A 25941-nucleotide genomic window follows, 5' to 3' on the forward strand; every position below is an offset into this window, starting at 1 on the left:
TCAAAGGGTTTAGTCCAGTCCAAGGTTCAAGACAGCAGGGCAGTTGCTCTGGAAAGGCAGCTCTGACTCCAGTTTAAATGGTTCCACTGTGGTCAGTTTTGACAGTACACACCTATTATTCCAACCCTCCTACCTGTGGCCTACTGATGAATAAGGAAGAGCTGAAAGGACAAGGAACAATGGGCGGCCCTGTGTTTCCCTTTCCTTCCACGTCACAGTTTTCAGCCTAAGTGGTTGGCTAACGCAGAGAAGTACATGAGTGAAAAGGAATGAGAGAGTTCTTGGTTGTTCGAGAAAGGCCATTATCTTCTTGTTATGTTCAAGGTAAGTTTTGGTTTGCAGGGAAAGTGTGCTCTTGTTTACACAGTCATCAATGTAATGTGACCTCCTTGTACTCACTTTGAGTCTTGCTGAACCTCACAAATAGTGTGTCCACTTCAATGCTGCGCTCACTAGGCAGAGTGAGCACTATTTGCAGATGAGGGGGCCAAGAACAGTGGACACCATATGGAGCTATCTCCTCTGTTCATGCACATGCTCTATTGTCCCATCCACTTCACTTACAAAACACAAGTTAAGAATAAAATTACTAAGAATTTCAAGACAGTGACAGCAGAGCATTAAATCTAGCATGAGACCCTTCTTGGGGTGGGGCCCTGTGTGACTGCAATGGTTGTCCACAGTTAAGCAGAACTTGCCCTCCATTCCCTCTACCCAGGTACCTTGGGCCTTGAAGACTGCAGTTGGAATTAAAGGAATATGTCCAATTGCTTTATAGCTGTGGTGGGATGGTGCTTTAGTAATAGACTAGATTTTCTCAGTATTTTTCAACTCCCTCCCCAACCACAGTCTTTCCTTTATAAAGCAGTGCAACACTGGCCTTTCAATTGGGTCAGACACAATTCTCTGCAAGAACTCACCCCTCTTTCACTGCTCAGGAAGTTAGTGCTACATCTTGAGATAAATATAAATAAATATTAAATGTATTTATATATACACATTATTTATATATTTATACATATAAATATAAAATATGAATATTATTTAAAACACCGATTTGTCCTCTATTTTGGTAAGATGGAATGCATTGCATTCAAGAGATTTTCCTCAACTCTATGATAACAGTTAAACATTCTCTTAGTTTATCCTTACAACATCCCCACCTTCCAGATGTTTCAATTAAGGTCCAGCAAAGTTCAATCACTTGCCTATGGTTACACATCCAGTATGTGGTCTCTTGCCTCCATCTAGCAGCCCAAATGGGGTTAGGCTGAGTCTTTTTCACCAGAGAGACAAAACTAGAAGAGGGAGAGGATGTCTTGATTGGTCTTTCTTCTTTGGCTAAACAAAGGACCCTTAGAAAGAGTCATGTACCCCAAAGGAGGAGGCTCTCAGTTGGTCCTGGCTGGGCAGGAGACTGACAGCAGGGGTCTGACAGCAGAAGTCCTCAAGCTGTGAATGTGTATGGGCACTCCTGGGAAATGCTCGGTCAAGAGGGAGCACTGGCTTCTCATTCCTACAAATGTTGTTGGCTCCCTCCCACCTGATGCTCTTCTGCACACTAATCACTCTTCCTCTTATAATGACATTCTCAGGAAAGGGCCTGATAAGTACATTCAAACTGCAGAATTACAACAAATGGGGTGACGTGTTGACCTATCCTGGGAGCTTTTGATTATTAGGAGGGGCCAAGGAATCTCAGGGCAAATTAATACATGTCAAGAACCAGCAAAATGACCCAAGAGTAACATAAGGGCTAGTGATCATTACTGGCCCAGAAATATTTCTGGGAGTCCCTATGAACATCCCCTCATCATTCCTTCTTATTTCTAAGTGAAAGCTATCTAGGTCTTCTGAAAGAAATATGGATGACATAGGAAACTGTGTGACGTCTGCAGCTTAATTCATCCCTGAACAAGATTAATATTGAAGTTTTGAAGGATGGATACTTTCCTGGGCAAAGGAAAGAGCTGAAGCAGAACATAAGAAGTAACCTTTCCACCTTGCATATACATAACTAAAGCCTGCAGCCACCCATCATGCACAGCAATTGGGTATTGCTGACTGTCCCTAAATGGGAATGGAGTAGGGAACAGGTGACAGTCAAAACACTATGGGTAGACACCATCAAGAGTTTAGCCTGGAATGGGACTACCTGAGTTCTACTTCTGACTCCATTACATACTAGCTGTATGACTTTGGAAAATTTACCTCAGCTCTCTAAGCATCAGTTTTGTCATCCATAAAATGAGAATATTGACCTCATAGGGTTTGTTGTGAGGATAAATTAGATTCTTCAGGTAAACAGTTTAGTACAGTTCCTGGCATACAGAAAGTATACATAAAAGGTCCATTTTTATGGACCTCCATTTTTTATCTTTCTATAAAGAACCAAATATTATCTCTGAAAAATATCAACTACTTGGAAAGTTATGGGAAAATGATATCTGTGCTGACCTAACTAGAATGAAATGGAAAATATTTTTTGGTTAAACCTTGTTGAAAATTTTCTAAACTCTGTTAGCTCTTCTGCTTTAGTAATTAGAACAAATGTTAGAGACCAATGTTTTTCTGATAACTGAGTTGCTCACTGTAATCAAGGGCATTATTAATCCCCACATTAACATTTGTAAAAAATTACTGCAAGATAATTTGAAGATAGAGAAATGGTTGGAGGTTGCGCTAAATTTGATGAAAGCCCCGAGAAGCATGTGTCTTCTTATGATTCTCTTTCTTCTACACTTAGAGTGCAGGCTACATTCTACTTATGTGATGGTTCAGGTATGCTACACGGGTTTGCAGGTGCCTCACTTTTCACAAACAACCTTGAAAGAAGCATCCTCTGGTCGTTCTCACTATAAGACACTGGAGGAACAGATGTTGCTTTTACTCTATGTCTACAACAATATATCAGCTTAATAATCTAGAATTTGACCCTGAAAGTGCAATTTACACCTTAAGTTATGTTAGTGCCAACTACAAATTTGTGACATTAGGAAATCGAGAAGGTCTCCCCTCCAGCAAAGAGAATCTCTTCCTGTTTCTTAGAATATCTTAGTTTCTACAACTAAGCAATCATTATTTTATGTAAAACACCAACCTCCCACTGCAGTTTCTCCTTTCAAGGCAAATGAACTTTAGGGATGGTACTCATATCAGATCCCTTTCTTTTGTTGGAGAACAAGTGGAGAGGGGTTGGCTGTGCTTAAACAAAGAAAATGTCACCAATGGGTAAGGACACAAGACAAATGTACAAAAGGGTGGGAAGGGCTAACTCCATAAACTATACCATTTTCTAAGAATGTGAAAGCTATGTGAAAAGCTAACTTCCAATATGTATTTTTTCTTCACTCTAAATGTCCTACACGTTCACTTGTTGAAAAAATTTTTTTTAATTCCTGAGAATAAAAGGTAGTTTGAAACACTAATCAGAGTGGTTTGTGCTGCTTTGCAAGGGTCTAGCTGCACTAAATTATTTCATGGAAATATTAATTATCTAAATCACTCAGAAGAGAAAAAAATTCCTGTGACAGGAAATCATGTACCTATCCCCTTTTTAATGTCCCTTTATCCTTCTCCCAAATTCTCACTTGCCTCCTTAGCGGGCATAGATTCCAGGTCCATCATTGTAATCTCTCTTGTACTCAACCTCCATCAGACACACCTAGCAGAATACAATACTTTGGTAAAACCGACCCTCTGTCAACCCTGTGTCTGCCCCTGGCAGCTAAATGTAGTTGGAGAAAAACACAGCTATGCTGGCAGGTTTCACTTTAAATGCTCAACCACAAATCCAAATATATTTATTTAGTTGGCCAAGTCTCTACTTTCTTACAGAACTATTCTAACTCTTTCACATCTTTCCTCAAACCCCTAACCCAGGGTTTCTCAACTTGTTACCGAAAGTTCGGTCTCTGAACTTGGTGCCAATCCAAATAATGAGAACAGAGTTTTGGGTCCAAAGGGAAAAAATCAGCTTTTATTTTCTTTGCCAGGGAAAGGGATGACGCAGCAGGCTAGCACCTTAAGAATGGCTGGCTCCTGTTAATGAGTGGGTAAGAGGTTTTAAAAGTTTGCAAGGAATGTGGCTGCTGTGGCGAGTGGGGAGCCTATGAGCTTGCTGCTCAGCACTTTCCCATCAGCCTGTGTTTGGCCTTATGAGGCTCTTTGCAGGAAAGAGGGTAGTAAGATAAGGGAATCTGCAGGTGGATGTTCTTGGTTGTCTGCTTCCATGCTGGATGGTGGATTCTGGTGCCAGGAAGCCAAGGAATTGGGGACTGGGAAGCTTCAGCTTCTTGATATTCTCTGGACACCAGTTTCCCTGTAATAAACTTCAAGGACCTGTGATTAGCCAAAACTTTAGTGTGAGCCCAGCATGAGGCCAGCTGGGCTTTAACAAGGTATAACTTCTATTTGGTTGTAAAGCTCAGGGAGTCAAAGGTTAAAGAAACAGATATTTACATAAGAGTAATTAAAGGAGCAGGGAAAGGGAATGAATGCTTTCAGTTTTAACCCCACATATGCTGGGTTCAGTGTAGGGGAACCATATGAGGGCCTGTATTAATTAAAAGCCTGTAACAAACTCTGGCTACACCTTTGAATCACCTGGAAACCTTTAAAAATCACCAGTGCCTCCAGAGAATCTGATTTAATTGGTGTGGAACAGGGCCTGGATAGGAGTGTGCTTTTAAAATCCTCCTGGTGATTCTAAGGTACAGTCAGGATTGAGAATTGGACATCTTCCTCAGGTGCAGCTGATGACCTTTCTGATGACCTCACTAAGAAAAGCGAATCAGTAAGGAAAGAACATCCACAGACTCCCACTAAATCTACCTCCATGGGGCCTTTACTCCACTCTCTCCTGAGTAAAAGACAAACCCCTCCATTTGTGCATTCAGCCCATCACCACTCAAGCAACCAAGGACCTGATTTTAGTAATTGTTCCCTCTCTTTCCAGCATCTCTCCTGTATCCTTTCTACCTAACCACTCCTGCAACCACTCAAACATCTGATCTCAGGAAATCTCTTCCCCAACCCCAAACCCACCTCTGGCACTTCCTTTTTCTGTCCTCCCTTTGCAGCAAAACTCCTCAAAATTTGTCTTTACTCAATACCCTCATTTCTCCTCCCAGTCTCTGAAATCTATTCCAATATAGGTTCATCCCCTCATTCCCAAATCCAGTGGTTAATTCTTAGCCCTCATCTTACTGGATCTCTCAGAGGCATTTGACAGTTACTCCCTCCTTGAAATATTTTCTTAGCCTCCAAAACTCTACTTTCTCTCAGTTCTTTGACCTTCTCAGTCTCTTTCAGTGGTTTCCTCTCATTTCCCTGATATCTAAATGTGAGTGTGCTCCAGGACTCATCCTCAGATGATCTATCCTCCCTATCTATACTCAGTCCTTGGGTGATCTCATCCATTATCTACCATCTATCTGCTATGACTCTCACATTTCTACCTCCAGTCCAGACCTGGTCCTTGAACTCCAGATTCCTCTCTTCAACTGCCTGCATTCCAGATCCATTAGAAGTGTTAAATATAACATGTTCAAAATAAAGCTCTTAGTCTTCCCCTACAATCCTGCTTGCTCTTGCAATAGCTTGAGCAAAAAACCATGGAGTCATTCTTGACTATCTCTTTCTCTCACTGCCCACATTTAATTCTTCTGTAAAAGCTGTGGGTTCTACCTTCAAAATATATTCTAAATCTGACCAGTTCTCACCACCTCCATCACTACCACTCTGGTCCAAAACACCCTTTTCTATGGCCTGGAATATTAAAATAGCATCCTAACTGGTCTTCCTGATTCCATCTTTGCTCTGCTCCAGTTTATTTTTCGCTCAGAAGCTACAGTGATCCATTTAAAACAAAAGTCAGGTCTTGTTATTTCTCGGCTCTATGTTCTCCAGTGGCTCCCCATTTCACTCAAAATAAAATCCAGTTTTATAAGATGTAACACCCAACTTCCTCTCCAATTCCACCTCCTACCACTTCACTCACCTCTCTCTGCCTCAGCTACACCAGCCCCCTTAGTGTTTATTGAGGACATCTCCTGTGCACCTGCCTCGAGGGGCTTTCACTTGTTTCCTCTTCCTCAATGCCCTTGGCTTGCTTCCTTAATCTATTCAAGGATCTGCCCAAATGTCATCTTATCTGAGTAACTTCCTTCAGCCACAGATACACACAGACACACCACCACCACTACCATCACAATCCACCATAATCTCTGTCCCTCTACTTTTTACCCCTTATCAACAACTGACATATTACATACGTAGTTGTTTATTTTTTCTCTTCTCCCCCTCTGCTTGAATGTAAGTGCTATAAAAACAGGGTGCTTGTTTTTTTCTGATATATTCTCAGTGCCTAGAAGAGGGCTTGGGACATAGTAGAAACTAAATACATTTGTTGAATTAGTGAATGAATGAATTAATCAATCAGTCAGTGGGAATGTCAGGGTATTTCAATCCCCAAAAGAGAGATTTTCCCTAAAAGTTTCCTATATCATTGCCCTATTTCACTCTCTCTCTGCCTCTATGGGATGGCTCCTAGATAAATTCATCATATAAAATCATTTTGAGCAAAGTTGGATCCTTAAGTCTCTTCGTCAGATACGACCCCAAATGTCACATTGTGCCATGCACATTTGTCTCCAACATCCTCCCTCACATGTTGGCCATGGTTCAGTGGCTGTGGCTCTTTCTTCTCCCTGCCCCCACCCCCCATCTCAGATCCAGGAGCTTACCCTCCAGCTCACGCTTTTTGGGTGATGAAGGCAATGTCGGGAGAAGCAGCAGCTGCCTGGACTCTGCTTCCTCAATCCATAGTGACCTAGCAACACACAGACTCCCCGAGCCTGACTTGGCCTGTGTAGTCAAGGGCTGGCCAGGGCGGTCTCTGCCACTTGAAAATTTTTGTTCATTTTTGCTCCTGGCAGCAGCTTGGCAATTTGTAAAATCAAAAATTGTAAAAGTTCCGACAGGAAGAAATATACCATCTTTATTGATTCTAGGATATCTGCTTTTTTTCCTTTCACATTTCACATCTCCAGCACCAGGAATTGTCTTAGAGTTGGTGCTGAGCAGGTGGGAGTCCCTACCAAGTTACCGTAGCTGGAGGCTGTGCGAACTTGGTTACTATTCCGAGGGCATGCCAGGCCATCTATGCACTTCAGGCCACAGGCCTTTTGATGACCATCTGAAGAAAGAAAATAAACCTGGTTATTGTATGAAATCCTGGATAAGGTAAAATAAACACACAAAAAAACCCACCAGCATCAAGCCATGCAGAGTGGAGGGTCAACAACTTGAATGATCTCAGAGCAGTTTTATAAGAACTGTGGCGTGACAGAGGCTCTGAGGAATGCTTTTTTTTTTTTTCAAAGATTGGCCCTGAGCTAACATCTGTTGCAAATATTTTTTTTCTCTTCTTCTCCCCAAAGCCCCCCAGTACACAGTTGTATCTTCTAGATTTAGGTCCTTCTAATTTTGCTATGTGGGATGCCACCTCAGCATGGCTTGATGAGTGGTGCTGGGTCTGCACCCAGGATCTGAACTGGCAACCCCTGGGCTGCAGAAGCAGAGCACGCAAACTTAACCACTCAGCCATGGGGCTGGCCACTGAGGAACATGTTCGGGGAAAAACATGGGCATTGAAAACTGCCAATTAGAAAGTAAATAACAATAGTGAGATTCTGAATGTGAAGTTTTAGGAAAATGTTAACCAATTATTTTAACTTCTATTTTAATTTTTAGGTATGCACTAGAGTGACACATGATAAAAATCTGTCTAAATAATTATCAAAGAGCTTTTTCAAAACGTTTAAATTAAAATTCCTAGTGAAAAGAAAACACTGCACATGGTTTAAATGGTAGCATTTTTTCATTCTAAGTGATAGAAAAAAAAAAACCAATGGTGTACTCTACCATGGAAGGACGCCTAGACTCAATGAAATAGAGCTATTAGTCCCAGTTACAGAAAAGCACAAACCCGCTTTAATGACACCTAATGAATCTACTAGGCAAATAGATTGCCTTTACTACCTGGAGCTCTTTGGGACGACTATAAACCAAAAGCTCCATGTTAATCTAAAATTATTTAAGTATACTACAAAGGTATGTTATTTGGAAGATGTCTTCAAATGACTCAAAATTAAAAGACCTCAGTGTAATATTGGTTCCATAATTATCCTCATAGATAATGTTACTTGTAAAAGTCGATGATGTAGAACTCCAATGGCAGCCTCAGCTAGGAGGTGGTCAGGCAGATGGGAGTTTTTTGGGTTTTGTTTTCCAATTGTGTTCTTCCCTTCCCCTCCTCCCTCCACAGTAAGAAGCAGCGACCTGTCTTTAAAGGTTGGAATATCTTTACTTTTTCTTGGTTGGAAACACTTGCTTAAACAAAGTAACATGCTGGACATTCGATTATAACCTGAAATAGTTATCTAATTTTTATTTGACAAGCTTTGAGGTAATAATTTGATTTCCCAGTCTGTTTCTTTAGTGACTACATAATCCTCTTCTCAGTGTCCAATCTTGTGTGAGCTACAAGCACTTGTGAGCCTAGGAAGCACAAAGGCGCCACATTTCCTTGGGATTAGCCCCACACAAATGCAAATTATGGACAAAGGAAGACTGTGTCCATCCTTGTAACTATTATTGCTCTATTTTGTGCTTCTGTGGGTAGCAAAGAATCCACTGTTTTTAAAACACACGCTTGCCTTAGCTGCTGACTTTTTCATTAGCTACTTGAAGAGAAGGAATTATTTCCTATAAATTCTACTCCTTTGGATCCCATTCAATTATTTTTAATAGATAACATGAAATCTTACAGGAGTCCAACACAATTCTTAATTGCAGAATTTGTACTTCAGCTGTGGAATCTTATTTTGCTCCTTGAATCTTCAATCTGTGCTTCATTGTGACCCTTTGTGGTAAGTCTGATGACCTGTATGTACCCTCTTCAAAATCTCTGGCTGGTTAGCATAGTATATCGATATGCTGGAAACCAGTTCTTTTCTCTGGCATAATCCTTCCAAGGGAGTTGAAATGCTTTGCAAACAATTTCTCATTTATCAGCCAATCCATATAGCAAGCAATGTTACGTGAATCCCTTCCTTACATATTGTCTTTCAGTGATTATCTTGAATTCATGCCTGTACAGTGACCCTGGTTTGGTAGGAGGAAACACAAGGGCTAGGGAGGGAAAGGCAAGAGCAGAAGCTGCCTGCCTGATGACAGAATTGACCTCAGTTGGTGGCAGAATGGTCGCAACATCTTCATCCTTTATGGACGCTTAGAAATAGCAACATGCCTTTCCATTTTGTGTAACCATTTAGATAAGCCCTTCACATCTCTGTGGATTTATTTTTATCTCAGAGTGAAAGTGACTTAATGGCCCAATTACCATCAATTTGACTTACTGCACTATCTGTGGGAGGGAGAGGGGAGTAAGAAGACAAGACAGATTGATTACACGTATCGCCATCAGTAGGATGACCGCCACACACCCCAGACCAAGGAATAGGGGTGGATGGAATCTTTCTGTTCTATTGTTTATCAGCACTGAAGCCCAGGTGATTGTGCTATATTTTAATAGACGAGCGTGTCAAATGTATGAGTGAAGGAAATGTTCAAATAGTGATGTTAGAATAATCAATATTTGGGAGGTAATAAATATTCTGAGTACAACAGATGTGAGGAATGACTACCTAACTCCAGATGCTGCCACCTTCAAATTACAGGGATATTGAAGCGAGACTGAGTTAGCATCTGACCCCAGAAATGGACCTGCGAGGCCGGCTCCTAACTACAGCAAGATTCCCGGAAACCAGCCAGCTCTTGTGCTTACAGGAGCATGCGGCGCGGCGGCTGTGACCTCCGGAACTGAGACCCTCGGGCCCGCCGCCTACCTGGAGCGTTTCCGCAGCGCCTGGTTCAGAACCACAGGGCGGACAGCTCCCCAGCGCTGGTACGGACTGCGGAAGGGGCGGTAGGCGCGGCGAGTCCGCGCTCGGTCCGCGGGCTCCGGCGCAGAGAGAGCCCGCTGCATCCCCCACATTCACCCGGTTCCTCTCTTCCCCCTGCGGGGCAGCGCGGGACCTGCGAGGGCCGTTCTGGCGGCACGTTCCTGCGGGCGAAAGGACTGGCCCGAGCTGCGGTGACCCTCCCGCTTCCGCCGGCGGCCGCTCGCCCCGCCCCACCCCGCCCCGCACGCACGCCCGGACCCAGCGCCCCATTGGCCGGCGGGCTGGAGGAGCGAGGAGGCGGGGCCCGCCTCGGCGGCTCGCGCCCTGGAAGGTCGGCCGGGGAGCGCGGGGCGCGCGGGGCTGGCGAGCGGAGACGCGGTGGGCGCCGAGGAGACGCCAGGCGGCAGGAGCGCGGCGCCGGGTCCCGGCCGCAACCCCCGCCTGCCTCCCGCCGCGGCCCGCAGCGTGCGGCGCCCGAGCTCCGAGGACGCTTCCCCGGGCGCTGGGCCCGAGGCGGCCAAAACGGCGGGCCGGCCGGGCGCGGGGCGGCGGGCGCTGTGCTGCGGGCTGCGCTGGTGGGGGGCGGCGGGCGGCGGCGCGGGCCCAGGGCCCGGCGCGTGCGGCTGGGAGGCGTTGTGGGGGGCGGGCGCGCGGGCGGCGGCCGGGGCCATGGCCGAGGGCGGCGGGGGCGCGCGGAGGAGGGCGCCGGCGCTGCTGGAGGCGGCCCGCGCGCGCTACGAGAGCCTGCACATCTCGGACGACGTGTTCGGCGAGTCGGGCCCGGACAGCGGCGGGAACCCATTCTACAGCACCTCGGCCGCCTCGCGCTCCTCCTCGGCCGCCTCCTCGGACGACGAACCCGAGCGCCCCGGCCCCCCGCGGGCTCCCGCCGCCCCGCCGCCGCCCCGCACCGCCGACGCGCAGAAGCTGGAGGAGGACGAGGCCGGCGCGGGCTGGAGCGCCACGCTGCGGGACCGGCCGCCCCCGCGCTTCGAGGACACTGGCGGTAAGGAGCCGCTCGCAGGGCGGCGGGTGGCCTGGTACCCCGACCCGGGGTGGGGGACACGAGTGCTGGGGCGGGAGGATTCCAGAGACTCCGTGGGCCGGCTACCGATAGCCACTGTGCGTTTCAGGAAACAAATGAGGCTATGGGAGCGGGGACTTAAAAGTGCGAGAATCAATCTGACTGCGTGTGGGGGCCGCGGCTTCCTCGTGGGTGGAGAGGATGTGGCAGAGGCCGGGGCCAGCACTTTGCCACTGGCACGGACGGACGTGGAGGGAGCCTTCCGTCACGTGCTGGGAGTGTCCCAGGTCCTGCACCCCAAGCCAGTCACACCTGTGGGGTCGCCCCTTAGGGGTGGGTCAGAGTTAGGCCTTCCTAGTTGGGGGGATTTTGAAAGCCTGACGGGGCTTGGGTTGGAAAGTCATTTTCTAATGATGGCTCGGGAGCAGGCCTCACCCAGGTGCTGGGGTGGGGCAAGTAGCAGCAGGAGACAGGCCCAGGGAGAACTGGCGTCCACTCACCGGCCTTTAGTTTTCTACAGTTTATCTGAGAAACTTTCCTTGCCTTTGCCGTTCAGGATCTCTTGTTAAGAACAGGGAAAAGTGAAAGGACCAGTTTAGCAGCGTTAAGGTGTATATTCTTGTACCAGAAGGCATTTGCATGAGTGTTCTGCTTAGTGCTGTGGTCATAGACATGCCCCTGATATTTGGAGAAGGTCGCAGGAGTGCTGGCAGTGGTGGCTGCTTGAGGTCATCTTTTACTGCCTCCTTTTTCGAGAGTTCATTTAAAAATATCTCTACTTACCCTGCAGAAGCCCAGCAGCCCCAGCTCTCTTTGAGTGATGGAGACCACCTGATTCCAGCAGTTCTCCACTGCTTTTGTTCCTTGCTCCGTGGCCTTCTGTGGCAGGCCTCTGAACACCATTTTCATGGGTGGAAGTGGGAGCAACCAATGTTGTTGAGAACCAGGGAGTGGCTGCACTGGCATGATGCAGCTTTTCTTGTGGCTCTCCCTGGTTATTGTTCAACCAGACAGGAATACGGCAAATAGGAGGACAGGCCCAGGGGACCCCTGGCTAGTGCCTGGACTTGGGTCTGGACATCATGCTGCAGTCTCCTGGTAGACCTGTAGGGTTGGCTGGACTCTATCAGCAGGGAGTGGTCTGCAAACTTCCGCCAGGCAGGCTGCACTGTGGACGCACTGAGCTACAGCTGGGCTTACAAAGTCCAAGTTAGCTGTGCAGTGTTTTGGGGTGGGTAAATTTAAAAGCATGTTCTCATTTGGCCTTCAGTTAGGAGTTTGAGAATTTTCAGTCACGTCACTCTGTATAGTCTTTTTACATGGCCTCCATTTTCCAGAATATCATAAGGTCTTCAGCCCTGGACAGCTCTTGTCCATATTGGCTCTTCAAGAATTATACCTACGCAGAGTCCTGGTTTGGCAGGTTTATGCTGTGGGTGTCTGTGATCCAGTTTTTGATCTTCGAACACATGAGATACGTGTCTGCCTGGAAGAACAGAGCGAGTTTCCCTGTATCTCAGGGGAAAAAGGGGAATTGGGTTTGGTTAAGCCTGGATATGAACAAGGTTCATGAGCATGCTGATGTGAGAAGGATGAACACACTGAAATAAATCTTAACCCAATGTTGTTTCTTAGTGACCCTAGAAATGAGAGAAATTCTCCGGCATAGCAATTTAATCTTGCCACTGCAGTACTTAAACGGGCTCTTCAGAGCAATATCCTGTGTCATTTGACGGTAGGTTCAAATTCTCCTTCCTTCAGATGTCCACCGAGTTCACACCTGGACCTGAGAATCACAGTCCAGCACTTTAACCAAAGACACTAGTGGTTATTTGATGATATTGCTATGTAATTTTGTTTTCCCGTTTTGTGTGGGAGCTTGCTTTTAAAAATCTGGCTCCAATTAAGAATTTCCTTTCCTCCTTGCAACACTCCATGAGGGAAATTTGGGGTGGATGTGGAGGGATGAGGTTGATGGCTTATTAAGCATGAATTCAGATTCCCTGAAATAGTGAAATATAATTTAAGGGGGCTGAAAATAGATGCAGAAATACATTGTTGGTCAGAGAAAATCTTTGTGCCTAGTGGTGTGGAGAGAGATGGATATGAGAGGTTCAACCTGCTAGGTTTATCAAAGTACACTGTCTAAGACACTCCAACAAGAATGTGCTCCCCAATTACAAGGAATGCAACCTGGACCTCTCTTCCATCTTTGTTCCCCAGGTTATTAACAAATCTCACTGGGTGGGCAGGATGGGATGGAGAGACAAGCAAAAGGGTAGCATTTTGATCTACAATCAACCTTCATAATAGAAAATTTGTAATAGAAATTGCTGTTGCTGCTAGAATCAGATGAAGAAAGAAAAGGATTTTAGACTTATGGAGCAGGCTTCCTGGCTGCCTTCCACTATAAAAACGTGTCCATGTATGTACGTAGATAGGCATGTATGTGTGTGTGTTTGTGTATAATTGTGTCTTATATGTAAATGTGATTACTTGTGCTGGTTTGGACTAAGTAGGGTTTCTTTTATTAGAAAGAGATTACAACTTGTCTGGGAGCCCTCTGATGACCTAGAACCCTTTTCAGAGAGTCCCCGTGCATGAGGGAAGTGTAGACACTGGACGCAATTGCGCCTTTGGTCTGCGTTACAGCCACCCTTGGCCCTGTAGTGGGACTGCTTACAGTAGGGAGACACTTGGTGCCCAGCTGAGAGGAGGAGGGGACAGGACAAGAAGCATTTCAGTAGTTAGGTGGAGACTCCTAACTGCTCTTCAGGCTGTTCTAGCCTTCCCAGCTTTTTCCTTCTGTTTTTTTTTTTCCCCCAGTGCATTTAGCTTCCTGGATCAGGCTTTCCTGAAGTGCAGCCCTCAATTACAGGTGGAGAGAGTCCTGCATCACCCCCCTCCCTCTCTTTCCTCTGTCCTCCCCCAGGTTCTGGCTGGCTGTTTCTTGAGGTGTGGGTCCTCTTGGGATTATTTAAATACGAAGATTGTGCTTGCAGGGCCAGCTGACAGGCTGTTAACCCCTGTGTGGATGGGGGGTCAGCCTGGGAGCTGAAAATGCTTGCTGGGAGTGCAGGGCCCAGAACCTTCTCCTAACCAGACTTGCAGTGTATTCCCCTAAAATAGCCCCTTAAGCGGTCGGCCTCATCTGCCCCCTGTGTAAATAACTAACACAGCATGCAAGCTCACTCTTTGGAAACAGCACGAAATTCAGACCCGTCTGCTTTGTGGGCTTCTGCCCTTTTGGTTTCTTATTCTGAGCGGTCTTATGATTTGCTCTCTCTGAGATGGCAAAGGAACAGGCAGATTCACAGATGCTCAGAGGGCTCCCGTCTGTTTGGCTTTGTCGGTCCTTTGTCATGGCTGGCTGGGATCTGAGCTGTTGGCTCTTTCTGTTAGAGGTTAAACTTCATAGGTTTTTTTTTTCTGTGTACCATATCATCAACCCTCTGTAATCATTGATTGTGGAGGTATGACCTTGAGAAGCTGGAGAGGAACATATGGTGTTCAAAATTAACATTGTTAAATGCTTTATCTTTAGAGTTTGTTGTTTGTTTGTTGAAGTATTTTTGACTAATGAGTAAGAAGAGAAAAATCTTTCTCTTAAAACCAGAATTAACCAAAACCCTCTACTATAATGGGATTTGTGAGCTAAGGGACCTATACCCCTCTCTGTCCTGTCAGTATAAGCAGCTGCTCCTACCTTTAGCTCTGTACCATGTTCTGTGGCTTCAGGAGGAACTCTGAATCTTGGTGAGTTACAGGAGAAATCTTATGCAATGCTACGTAGTAATCAAGCATGTGCCACAGCCACACAGAATTCAGAGAAGGCAGCTTCCTTGGAGAGATGTTTTGCTCTTTTCCAAGGAGTCTCTTCATGTGGTAGGTGAGACTAGCTCACGTTGGTGATAACCCACAGTTCCCATTTGTAACATGTTTTTCATGCATTATCACACTGAATCTTTGCAAGCACTCTCTGAAAGGGACTTTATCTCCACCTTACAGAGAAGGACAGATGTGTCTTTTCAGTGAGTCTGGGGGTGATGAGATTACCTAGTTAAGTGATCACCATCTAACTAGTCAGACTCAATAATTCAGGAAAGGTAGTGCCTTTTTCTTTTTTTTTTTATAGCACCTAGAACTTTTTTCAGTCAAAAATATTTATTTTCATATTTATATATGGAATTGCTTTCAACTTTTTCCAGAGTATGTGCAGTTCTATGAGATTTAAGTCATGTATAAGTTTGTGTAACCAACCCCACCATCAGGCCATGGCACAGAGGACCTAGGATTTTCTCTAGCTCGTTACTGAATCCCTGCTCCCTTGAGCCATTGTCATGGGAGTTTGGAGATTTACACAGGGCTTTGAATACAGTGGCAACCTGGGAGTTTGTGTGAGGTCTAGTACTCAATTTTAGAGTCTAAAACTCACCTTTCTTTTCTTTTCTTTTCTCTGTCTCTCTCTCTCTCTCTCTTTTTTTTTTGGTGAGGAAGATTGGCCCTGAGCTAACATCTGTTGCCAGTCTTCCTCTTTTTGCTTGAGGAAGTTTGGCCCTGAGCTCACATCTGTGCCAGTCTTCCTCTATTTTGTATGTGGGATGCTGCCACAGCATGGCTTGATGAGCAGTGTGTAGGTCCATCCCTGGGGCCCAAACCTGCCAACCCTGGGCTGCCAAAGTGGAGCACACAAACTTAACCACTATGCCACTGGGCCTGCCCTTCACCTTTCTTTTTAAGAACAGTGATTGTATGTTACTTTCTTACTAACAAGGGATATATGTTCATTTTAGTAAAAAACCAAAAAGAAAAATGATGAAAATTTTAAGAAATTCCAATCCATAATCTCCCATTACCCAGAGATAATCACAGTTAACATATCGAGTGTCTCCTTCCCATCTCTCAGATTACATATTGTTGAATGACCTGCTTTTTAATTCTAATTAATATGTTGTAAATATTTTGCATTTAGATTTTAAAATATCATTTTAATGACTCCATAATATTATACTATTCCCTTGGATGGGCACTGAGTTTATTGCCCTCTCTCCCTTGTATTTACATATACTTATTTATATTATTATGTTATAATAAATATTCTTGAAGCTTAAGTTGTGTGCGCATCCTTAAATATCCCTTTGCATAAAATAATCAAAACAGAATTGAATTAAGGATTGTGCACCTTTTAAGGTTTTTGAAATCTGTTGTAAAATAGCCTTCCAGAAATGCACCTGCTTACACTCCTGCCAGCAGTATACCAAAAAGTCCATTAGAAAAATCTTGCTTATGAAGCAGCAAACCAATGCATGATTCCTGCTGGTAGGGTGGCTCTTAGAGGAGTGTTCCACTTGGTAAAGCTTATTTTGGTCTAACACACATCCAGTGCATGAGTCATAGTGCACAGCACAGTGTACGTGACTATCACCCAGATCAAGATAAAGAACAGGCCCAGCTCCTCAGATTCCCTCCTGCCCCTTCCCACTTAGCACCTGCCTGCCCCTAGGGGTAACCATGATTCTGGTTGCCATCACCATCAATTAATTTTGCCTGTTACTTTGGTCTGATTCTTTAGTTTATTGTTATATCTGTGAGATTCATTCATATTATTACACATAGCAGCCTTTGTTTTTATACTGCTGTGTAGTATTCCATTGCGTAGGTACTACAGTTTGTTATCTACTCTCCTATCAGTGGACTTTGGATTGTTTCTAGTTTGGGGCTTTTATGAATAAAGCTGCTACAGACTTTCTTGTATGTGTTTTTGATGTACATATACATCATTTCCCTTGGGCATATATACTTGGGAGTAGGATACTGGGTCATAAATGTGTGTTTCAGCCTTGGCACTGTTGACATTATGGGCTGGATAATTCTTTGTTGAGGAATCCTGTCTTGTGCATTGTAGGATGTTTAGTAGTGTTCCTGGCCACTCTCCATTGAATGCCAGCAGCACCCCTTCCTCTGGTTGTAGCAACCAAACATCTTTCCAGTCACTGCCACGTGTCCCCTGTGGAGCTAAATCACCTGCAGTTGAAAACCACTGCTTCAGTAGATACTGCCAAACAGATTTTCAGTTTATATACCCATCAGTTTTTCAGTTTATGTAACCATCAGCAGCATGAGAGATGTGCCATGTATTAATTCAGCAAACATATTCAACCCTGCTTGGATAAAATGATAAATTAGACATGTGTCCTGGGGTCCAGTAGGAGAAACAGTGAAGAAAAAGAGGTAAGAGTCTCCAGTGAGTGCTGTTGTCAAGGGAAGCATGGATCTGTATAGGGATTCCAGAGGTGCGTCACTCAGTCTAGCTGAGTTGGGGAAGAGGACGTGCCTCTGGCAGAGATGTAGGCTGCACTTGAAGAACAAATAAAAATTAGTCATGCGGTGAGGAAGGGAAAGGGCATCTCAAACAAGGGAGCAACTGGGGCAAAGACCCAGAGGAGAAAACGTGTGTGCCGTATTTGCCCAAGGGCAGCCCCACTCCCCTAAACTGAGCACTCTTCCTTGAGGCCTTCTTAATGAAAGTGTCTTGAAATTTGACATTTGTAATTGTTGCCATTGCAAGTAACTGTAGTTGGGATCTGAACTCCAAGTTCAGGCATGAATATAGATTCACCTAGCAAATGCTGGATCCCACGAGGAGGGGAATTTGGCAGATTTGGTGAGAAATAAGTGCTTAAAGAGGGTGGAATTTGTGGAGACGCACTGGGGTCTTTAAGGAAGGAAAAGAGAAAATGACAGTAAAAGGTAATATGGTAAAATCTTTATTGGCTAGAGGAAGTACAGTATCATCTTTGGTGGCAGAGGTGGGGAATGTCATGCTCAAAGAACAGTCGAATACTTAAAATATCCTATAATGTAATAGATGATGCTCTGCCTAGATTGACACATGCTATACAGAGCTCATTTTCCCCCTTGTGAATTCCAGGAAGAATTATTACAAAAGTATGAATATCTGGCCATATTTAGGTGTATATTTAATAAATCACTTTACTAAAATCTTTAGAATCACGAATCCTTCCACTTCTAATATCATTGCAGTTGCTACCAACTTTAACCAAGACAGCATCGCTCCTTGGCCTGGATATTGGAACCTTTGTCTGCTTGGAGTCCTAGCTTCCAGTCTTGTTGATCACTCCCCTCCGCCCCCATTTCTCTGTCCATTGGCTGTGGAAAAAGAGTGACCTTTTACAAACAGAAGCTCACTTGCTTCTCTACTTAATACCTTAACGTGGCTTCCAGTTGAAGCCAAAGGGAGTTCCAGAGTGCTTCGAAGACCTCCAGGCCGCAGGTCCTCCCTCCTCTTCCTCTCCATTGTCGCTTTGGTCACCTGTCCTGCCATCAACACTCTCTGGTTACGTGATCTGTCCATCTCAGAGCCTTTATCTCTGCCAGGCCCTCACCTGGAATGTTCTTCCTCTCCAGACTCAAATGGCAGCCCTTGCTTGTTGTTCATCTGGTGTTGGCTCAAATGTCACTGTTTCCAAGCATCTAAAATCACCACCCATATAAGCTAATTCATTTCCCATGTGGGCTTGGACCTTGAATGTCTTGGTCACAGTTAGAACATGGTGGGTCCTCATCTTTGTTGAATCAGTGAGTGAACGAAAGAATAGATGGACGCAGAAGTAGAGTTTTTAAATGGGGATAGGAATCAGCAACAATGAGGAAATGTTTCCGGGGAGCTGAGCATTTTTAACATCCAAAAATAGTGGAAGCTCATGGGAATGAAGTCCTTACCAGGAAGGCCCTGCAGCAAGTCTGGGGTGTGTTTTACAGGGATTTCTATCCTGGATGGAAGACTGCACTTGTTGGCCTCTGAGGAACTCTCCAATCCTAGGGCTTCTACAACCATCCACTTCCTAATAGACACCTTGAAGACAGGAATCTGTTAGGAATTTGCAGGGGGCCAGCTCCTTGTACCCTTTTATTTGTTTAACAAGTGCTTGTATATCACGTACTATGTGCCAAGTAGTGTTCTAAGCGCTGTCTAACCTACATAATCCTCCATGACAATCCTGTGAGGTCAGTACTATTATTATCCTGATTTTTTTTTTTTTGAGGAAGATTAGCCCTAAGCTAACATTTGCTGCCAATCCTCCTCTTTTTGCTGAGGAAGACTGGCCCTGAGCTAACATCTGTGCCCATCTTCCTCTACTTTATATGTGGGACGCCTGCTGCAGCATGGCTTGACAAATGGTTCCATGTCTGTACCCAGGATCCGAACCGGCGAACCCCCGCCTGCCAAAGCGGAATGTGCGCACTTAACCGCTGTGCCACCGGGATGGCCCTGTCCTGATTTTTAATATAAGGAAACTGAGTCACAGAGAAGTTAAGTGACATAGTGTAGACTGGTCCCTTTGATTAGGGCACAACGAGGGATCATGCTTTGAATGTGGGTGGTGTATGCTGGTCAAATCAGGTAATTAATAATAAGTCCCATGCAAGGGGCTCTGAGATAAAAGACCACTCTCATTCTCCAAATCCATTTCACCCGTTGCCTCTCATCCCAGGCAGTGGCTGCGGCTCGTTGCCCAGCCCTTGTTGCAGTGAGATGAGGCTGCCTCCTTGGTTCTGGACAGTAGCAAATGAGCTACGTGGACCCTACTGTGGCCTGCCATGTGGGAGGCTCCTCTGAGCCAAATGGCGGAGATGCTGGGGCCACCAGAGGAAAGGACCTTGTGTCTGAATGACCATTTGGAAAAAAGCCAATCATGGATCAGGCGTGTTTGTCATGGACTAAATTTATGTGGGTAAGAAGTGAACTTCTCTTCTGTTTGATCCACCATACATCTCATGGAGGTGGCTAGAGCAGCCAGCATAATCTTAACTGGTGTAGATATTGAAGGAAAAAGGATCAGTGGGGCAAAATGAATTTAAATTGGTAGAGCCACTTGCTGAATCACTGTGCAAAGATTCATGGGGGAAAACCATGAAAAAAGAAGCCTAAAGAATAGAAATGAATTATTTGAAATTCCCCCTGTAAGTTTGGAAGTGGACAGATGAGATAATGCATGTAGGCACTGTGCACAGGATGTTCGAGACAAGGTTGTTTAATTGCACATCAATGTTCTGAAGCTGTAGGTGTTTTGTTTTTGTTTTTTTTTTAAAGATTGGCACCTGAGGGGCCAGCCCGGTGGCACAGCGGTTAAGTTCGCACATTCCGCTTCTCGGTGGCCTAGGGTTCGCCAGTTCGGATCCAGGGTGCAGACATGGCACCGCTTGGCATGCCATGTTGTGGTAGGTGTCCCACATATAAAGTGGAGGAAGATGGGCACGGATGTTAGCTCAGGGCCAGGCTTCCTCAGCAAAAAGAGGAGGACTGGCAGTAGTTAGCTCAGGGCTAATCTTTCTGCTTTTCCTCCCCAAATCTCCCCAGTACATACTTGTATATCTTAGTTGTGGCATGTGGGACACCCCCTCAACGTGGCTTGATGAGCGGTGCCGTGTCCGAGCCCAGGATCTGAACCGGCGAAACCCTGGGCTGCTGCAGTGGAGCACGCTAACTTAACCTCTCAGCCACGGGGCTGGCCCTGTAGGTGGTTTTAAAGGGGCTTAGTGGTCAGTTTGTGGTTGGCGAGTGACCAGGCCCAGGGGAAAGGGCTGTCTCTGCCCAGTGTTTGCCACAGGATTGCCATGTGATCTTAGGCAGATGGCCAGGTGGAGCCTTTCATCTGTGCAGTGAGCCCCTTCACAGAGCTGTGAGAATCAGTAAAGACATGGGGAAGCACAGAACTGGTGCTTCATTACAGGTAGCTTTAGTTTTATTCCTTTAAACTACTTTTTTCTACATGGCCAAAATGTACATGATGGGTATTGTGCTATTTAAAAGGTTTTCAAAACTTTTTAGCAACCAGGAACCTTAGAGAGGATGAACCCAGGATACATATATAAACCAGGTGGCTCACTTTGAAGCTGGGGTGGGAGGCCCCCAGAGCCCACCTGTGTGGCCTCCCTCCCCCTCCCTAGCAGCCCTCAGTTCCTGAAGCACCCTGTGAGGCGCCACAGGACACACTTTGAGAATCCACCTCGTTCCCATCTATTAAGGACCTTCAGCTGGGACCCAGGTCAGAAGACAGAGAGACCCCGTGGGCAGGTGACTGAGACCTCAGTGAGAAGTGGTTACTGCTACCTCCCTGCCTGCTCCTGTCCTCTCCTAGATGGCGAAGAGGAAACTGGTAAGTGAATGCAGTTCTGACGTTTCAAAGCATCTAAAAAGCTTCCACGGCAAAAGCAATTAAAAATTCAGTTACTTTAGAAGTAACTGGAGGGAGAGGAGACCTGTTTCCTCAAGTTTGGGAAGGAAAGTTAGAAAGAGAATATAAGGGATCAGGATAAAGGATGATTTTTCTGGGAAGAAGAAATGTAAACAAGTGGAATCGTCTAGAGAGTGGTTAGCGAGAGTCTTGCTTATTTAAGTTCCTTCCACATTTGGGGAACGTGAAGAAATCAGTAACATCTTAAATAAGTTTTTGTGGGAATTCCATAGCTGAGTAAGTGGGAGATGTACTGCATAAGATTCTGAGGTTCTATAAGTAAATCTTCACTTAAGAATTCACATAAAAAACCATCTGCACCCCCTTCCTCATCTGCCTGTCATGGAACTTGCTTTCCTCAGGTTCTGTTCCATTTGGTTTGCTCTTAATTAGTAGTATTTCAGCAGAATCTATCTTTTCCTTGGCTAGCTGGGAAACTGGAGCACAGTTTATGGCATCTTAGGGGACGTAGGTTCAGAATTGCAGTGAAGTCCTGGAGCAGAACCTAGTGGGAAATGGAGACAGCTGCAGCCAGAAGGCTTTTCTTTAAAATTGGAAGAGGTGAGGTTCTTTTGCAAATATTAGCAAGTTTAGAATCACACTGTGTATCATAAATTTTTAGACTTATTGTCTTGAAGAAGGTATGACAGAGAAGAAATAAGAAAGGTTTTGAAAAAGATGTAGGTAAATTCAGGGGGATGCCAGATTCCATTGGGGAAACTGGAATGGCTGACAGAGTGGCCCAAACATCTGAAGATGCCGTGCGAGGTGCTTGGTGGGAGGGAGTGAAGGTGTGCCGCTGGCCTTGATCTGCTGCTCAGAAAGGCGCGATGACGTGGTGCACGGGGCTTTGGAAACAGACTCAGCCCTGGGTGCCTGTCCCAGCCCTGCCTCTCAAGTGACACCTTCCAAGGTGGGGGATGGCGGGGGAGCAGCTCCAGGCACTGGATGAGATCTGAGAGGGTCTGATACGGGAGACCCTCGGCAAGGTACCTTTTCCTCCATCTTGCTGGGCTCCTACGAGCAAGGTCAGTGTCCCTGCTGCCAAATGACCAACCAAAGTTATGTGCCCCACGGGGTATGCCAACATTCCTTCACCCCCTCAGGCTACTGGCAGCATGATTGGAATTTTTTTTTTGAGATCGTATTGGCTTATTAACAAGATTGGAAATTTTTTAAATTGAATTTCCTGGGAAACTAAAGCAAAACAGCTCCAGAAAGAAAAGTTTTTGAATGCAAACTTCATCTGGTCTTTTGAATACATTTTATTCATTTGGCAAATACTGATAGAGTGCCTATGATGTACCAGGCACTGTGTTAGAAATTAGGACTTGAGAAATTAATAAGAAAAGATTCCAGCCCTCATCCAGCACAGAGCCTAGTGATGGAGCCAGGTGTCCTCAACTCACTGTGATGCCATGTAAAAGGTGTTGTCATAGGAAGGGTGCCCTAGGTGCTAAGGGAACACCCAGAGGGAGCCAGCACCAACACTGCTTTAGAGCCATAGGAAATGTGGTAGATGCAAATGGGACCAAGGGAAACTGAGGGCTTGTATGTTTGAATCTCTGCTCCTTAATAGCTCCAAAGTGTCTCCCTGAGAGACAGAATCTGGAGTTTGGTAAGCCAGGAATTTGACTCTGGATGGGAGTGTGCATGGCTATGCCTAAGCTCTGACCTGCAACTGGTGCTCTGATAGACATTTCCATTGAGGAGAATAACAGAAACATTGATAACAGAGTATCTTACCCTGAAACTTGTTACTGGGAAAGCTAGTGATGGTTGTAGAGTTAAAAATGAAAGGAGTACTTTTTTCTTGGTAGTTTTAATACTGTATGCAGTCTTTTGAAAATTAAACATGTAAAAATATCTAATTTTATTTACATGCATTAATATCATACATGGTTTTTAATTGCTGTCTTTGTTTTAGCCTCTTCCCTATTTTGTGAATTCCCTTCCTCCTCCTGTCAGCATCTGCCTCTGTCCATATGGTCCACATGGACAGCTTGGTGCGTGTCCACACACAAGCTGTACATACATGCATGTATCAGGGGTTTGTCATTGTTTCACAGATATGGGCTCATTTTATCTCATTTTATATACCTTTCTATCAAGCTCTTCTCGTTCAGTAATACTTCATGAATAACTTCTTTCTATTCCTGTCTTAACTTTTATAGGGAATGTCTTCTTAACTTGTATCAAATGCCTTTATTTTTATCAAAATGCATTTATTGCCATGGTCCTCTAGTTCTTTCACATGTAATGTATTGATGAAGTAAATGTTACTGGTTTTCTGGTGTTGAGCCCCCTTACATTCCTAGAGCAAATCCAGGTTGGCCTCAGTATATGTCCTTTTGATAGATGGCTGAATTCTGTTGTTGGTAGTATTGGTTCAGAGTTTCTATAACTAATCCATCATAAACCAGGTTTATTCATAGTTTTCCCCTCTCTTCTTTTTCAGGTTTGGGCATTAATATTATACTTCATCAGTGAATTGGCTTATTATTTTTTAATTGCCTGTTGCCATTTAACAGCAGAATTGCTGGTTAGATACATCTCACCTGCGAACTTGTCTGGTCTTGGTATTTTTTTCTGAATTTTCCACTTCTGGAATCACTTTTATGATTTATGTTTTCCTAGGAAATCATTCGTTTTTTTCCTAGGTTTTCAAATTTGTTAACACAAAATTCCATGCAGTTGTTGTTAAGGATTATTTTACTGCTTTTATATCCTGCACTTGCTTTTGTGTCTCTGTTCTTGATCCTCATCTTGTCTGTTTCTGTGCATCTTTTCTCTCTCCCTTCACCCTGGTCTCTTTCCTCAGCTTTCTCCCCCTGCCCCCACCACCTGCCTTCTCTCTCTCTCCCCCTTAATCAGGCATGTGATGTGTTTTTCTATTTTACTCGTCTTCGAAGAACCAGCTTTGAGTTTATTTATCCCTGTTACATGTTTTATTAGTTTAAAATTTTATCCTTATTATAACTTCTTTCTTTCCGTTTATTGAGCTGTCCTTTTGTAATTGGTTAAGATGAATATAAAGTTTCTTTTTATTTAAAATTTTTAGTGTTGAAGGCACTTGATGCTAAAATCTCCTTAGAGTATAACTTCTGGTGTGTTCTATAAGTTTTGATATGAAGTACTCTCCTTTCCATCGCTTTCAAGATTTTCTTCAGTTCTGTTTTTGATTTCTTCTTTGATCTGAGTATATATCTTAATTTCTAAGTAGTTAAGATTTTTTGTAACCTGATTATTTAGTTCTAATCTTATTGGATTGTGATCAAAGAACTGTCCTTTAATTTGAAATGTTTGTAAAGATTTTCTTTGTTGCCAAATATGCAATTAATCTTCACAAAAGTGGCATACGTAGGTGCAAGAGAAAAGGGATGTTTTTTATTTGAGGGAAGTCAGGGTGTCAGTCTCTCTGTCTTCTGCTTGTCTGTGTTTTTTTCTCTCTAGTAGATATGCCCATTTGAAGAGCTGAATTTTTACCATGTTCATGCACTTTTAGAAGGCTTTGGTAATGTTTGGTGCATACATACTTAGACCTTTTATATTTTCCCCCAACACTGTGCCTTTAATAATGTCCCTCTTCATCTTGCTTAGTACGTTGAACCTGAACTCCAGCGTCTGCTATTAATTGCTGTTCCTGCTTTCTTCTTCTCCGCATGTGCCTGGTGTCTCCTTGCCTGCTGAGTTCTTTTCAACCCCTATTTACCTTTTGAAGTATGTTTCTTGAGCAGCATATGGATGGATATATATTTTTTTAACATAACCTAATAGGCTCTTTAATTTAGTTGGAGAAATCAGTCTGTACACATTTAAAGTAATGACAAACAGACATGATTTTATTCCTTCCATCTTATTTTATTTTGCTTTGTTCTTTCTTTTTTCCCCATTTTTGATGTTTTGATCAAGTTGTTTATTATTTTTCTACCTGATAAATAGGAAGTTCTTTCCGTTTTTGGGTAACAGCTGTATTGAGACATAATTCACATGCCATACAGCTCACCCATTTAATGTATACAATTTAGTGGCTTTTAGTATATTTACAGTTTGTGCAACCATCAGCACAATCAGTTGTAGAACATTTTCATCATCCCCAAAAGAAACTTTTAGTTATCACCCCAAGCCCTAGGCAACCACTAATCTACTTTCTGTCTCTAGATTTGCCTATTCTGGAAATTTCATATAAGTGAAATCATATAATATGTGGTCTTTTGTGACTGGTTTCTTTCAATTAGCATAATGTTTTCAAGGTTCATCCATATTGTTGCATGTGTCAAAATTTCAGTCCTTTTTTTATTTTTTTGATGAGGAAAATTGGCCCTGAACTAACATCTGTTGCCAATCTTCCTCTTTTTGCTTGAGTGAGATTGTCACTGAGCTGACATCTGTGCCAGTCTTGCTCTGTTTTTGTATGTGAGACACTGCCACTGCATAGCTTGATGAGTGGTGTGTAGGTCTGTGCCTGAGATCTGAATCTGTGAACCCCAGGCCACCGAAGCAGAACATGTGGAGTTAACCACTATGCAGCTGGGCTGGCCCCTGTTCTCACATTTTTGCTATTATGAATAAAGCCAAATCTTCATGTATAAGTTTGTGTGGACACAGTTTTTGCTTTTCTTGGGTATATACCTAGGAGTGGAATTGCTGGGTCATATGGTAATTCTGTGTTCAACATTGTGAGGAACTA

General features: G+C 44.3%; 1 protein-coding gene and 1 long non-coding RNA gene across 5 annotated transcripts in view; one reads left to right on the top strand and one right to left on the bottom strand.

Moving 5' to 3' along the window:
- LOC138916323 (uncharacterized) overlaps positions 1–10195 on the bottom strand; it is a 45881-nt gene extending 35686 nt beyond the window's left edge. For both annotated transcript variants that reach the window (XR_011423507.1, XR_011423508.1), the window contains exons 1-2: positions 9912–10195; positions 6747–7198 (exon numbers count right to left, since the gene is read on the bottom strand). This is a non-coding gene — a long non-coding RNA (uncharacterized lncRNA). The remainder of the gene's footprint in view (positions 1–6746; positions 7199–9911) is intronic.
- Positions 10196–10542: 347 nt separating this feature from the next.
- PGBD5 (piggyBac transposable element derived 5) overlaps positions 10543–25941 on the top strand; it is a 144796-nt gene continuing 129397 nt past the window's right edge. For 2 of the 3 annotated variants that reach the window (XR_011423501.1, XR_002809418.2), the window contains exon 1: positions 10543–10974. Coding sequence is in view for 1 of the 3 variants with exons in the window: in XM_023646259.2 (XP_023502027.1) it covers positions 10638–10974 (337 nt within the window). In the remaining 2 variants the exon portion in view is untranslated. The remainder of the gene's footprint in view (positions 10975–25941) is intronic. The other variant, XM_023646259.2, reaches the window with a different exon arrangement.

Source organism: Equus caballus, chromosome 1, assembly GCF_041296265.1.
Source record: "Equus caballus isolate H_3958 breed thoroughbred chromosome 1, TB-T2T, whole genome shotgun sequence".
NCBI classification, from domain to species: domain Eukaryota; kingdom Metazoa; phylum Chordata; class Mammalia; order Perissodactyla; family Equidae; genus Equus; species Equus caballus.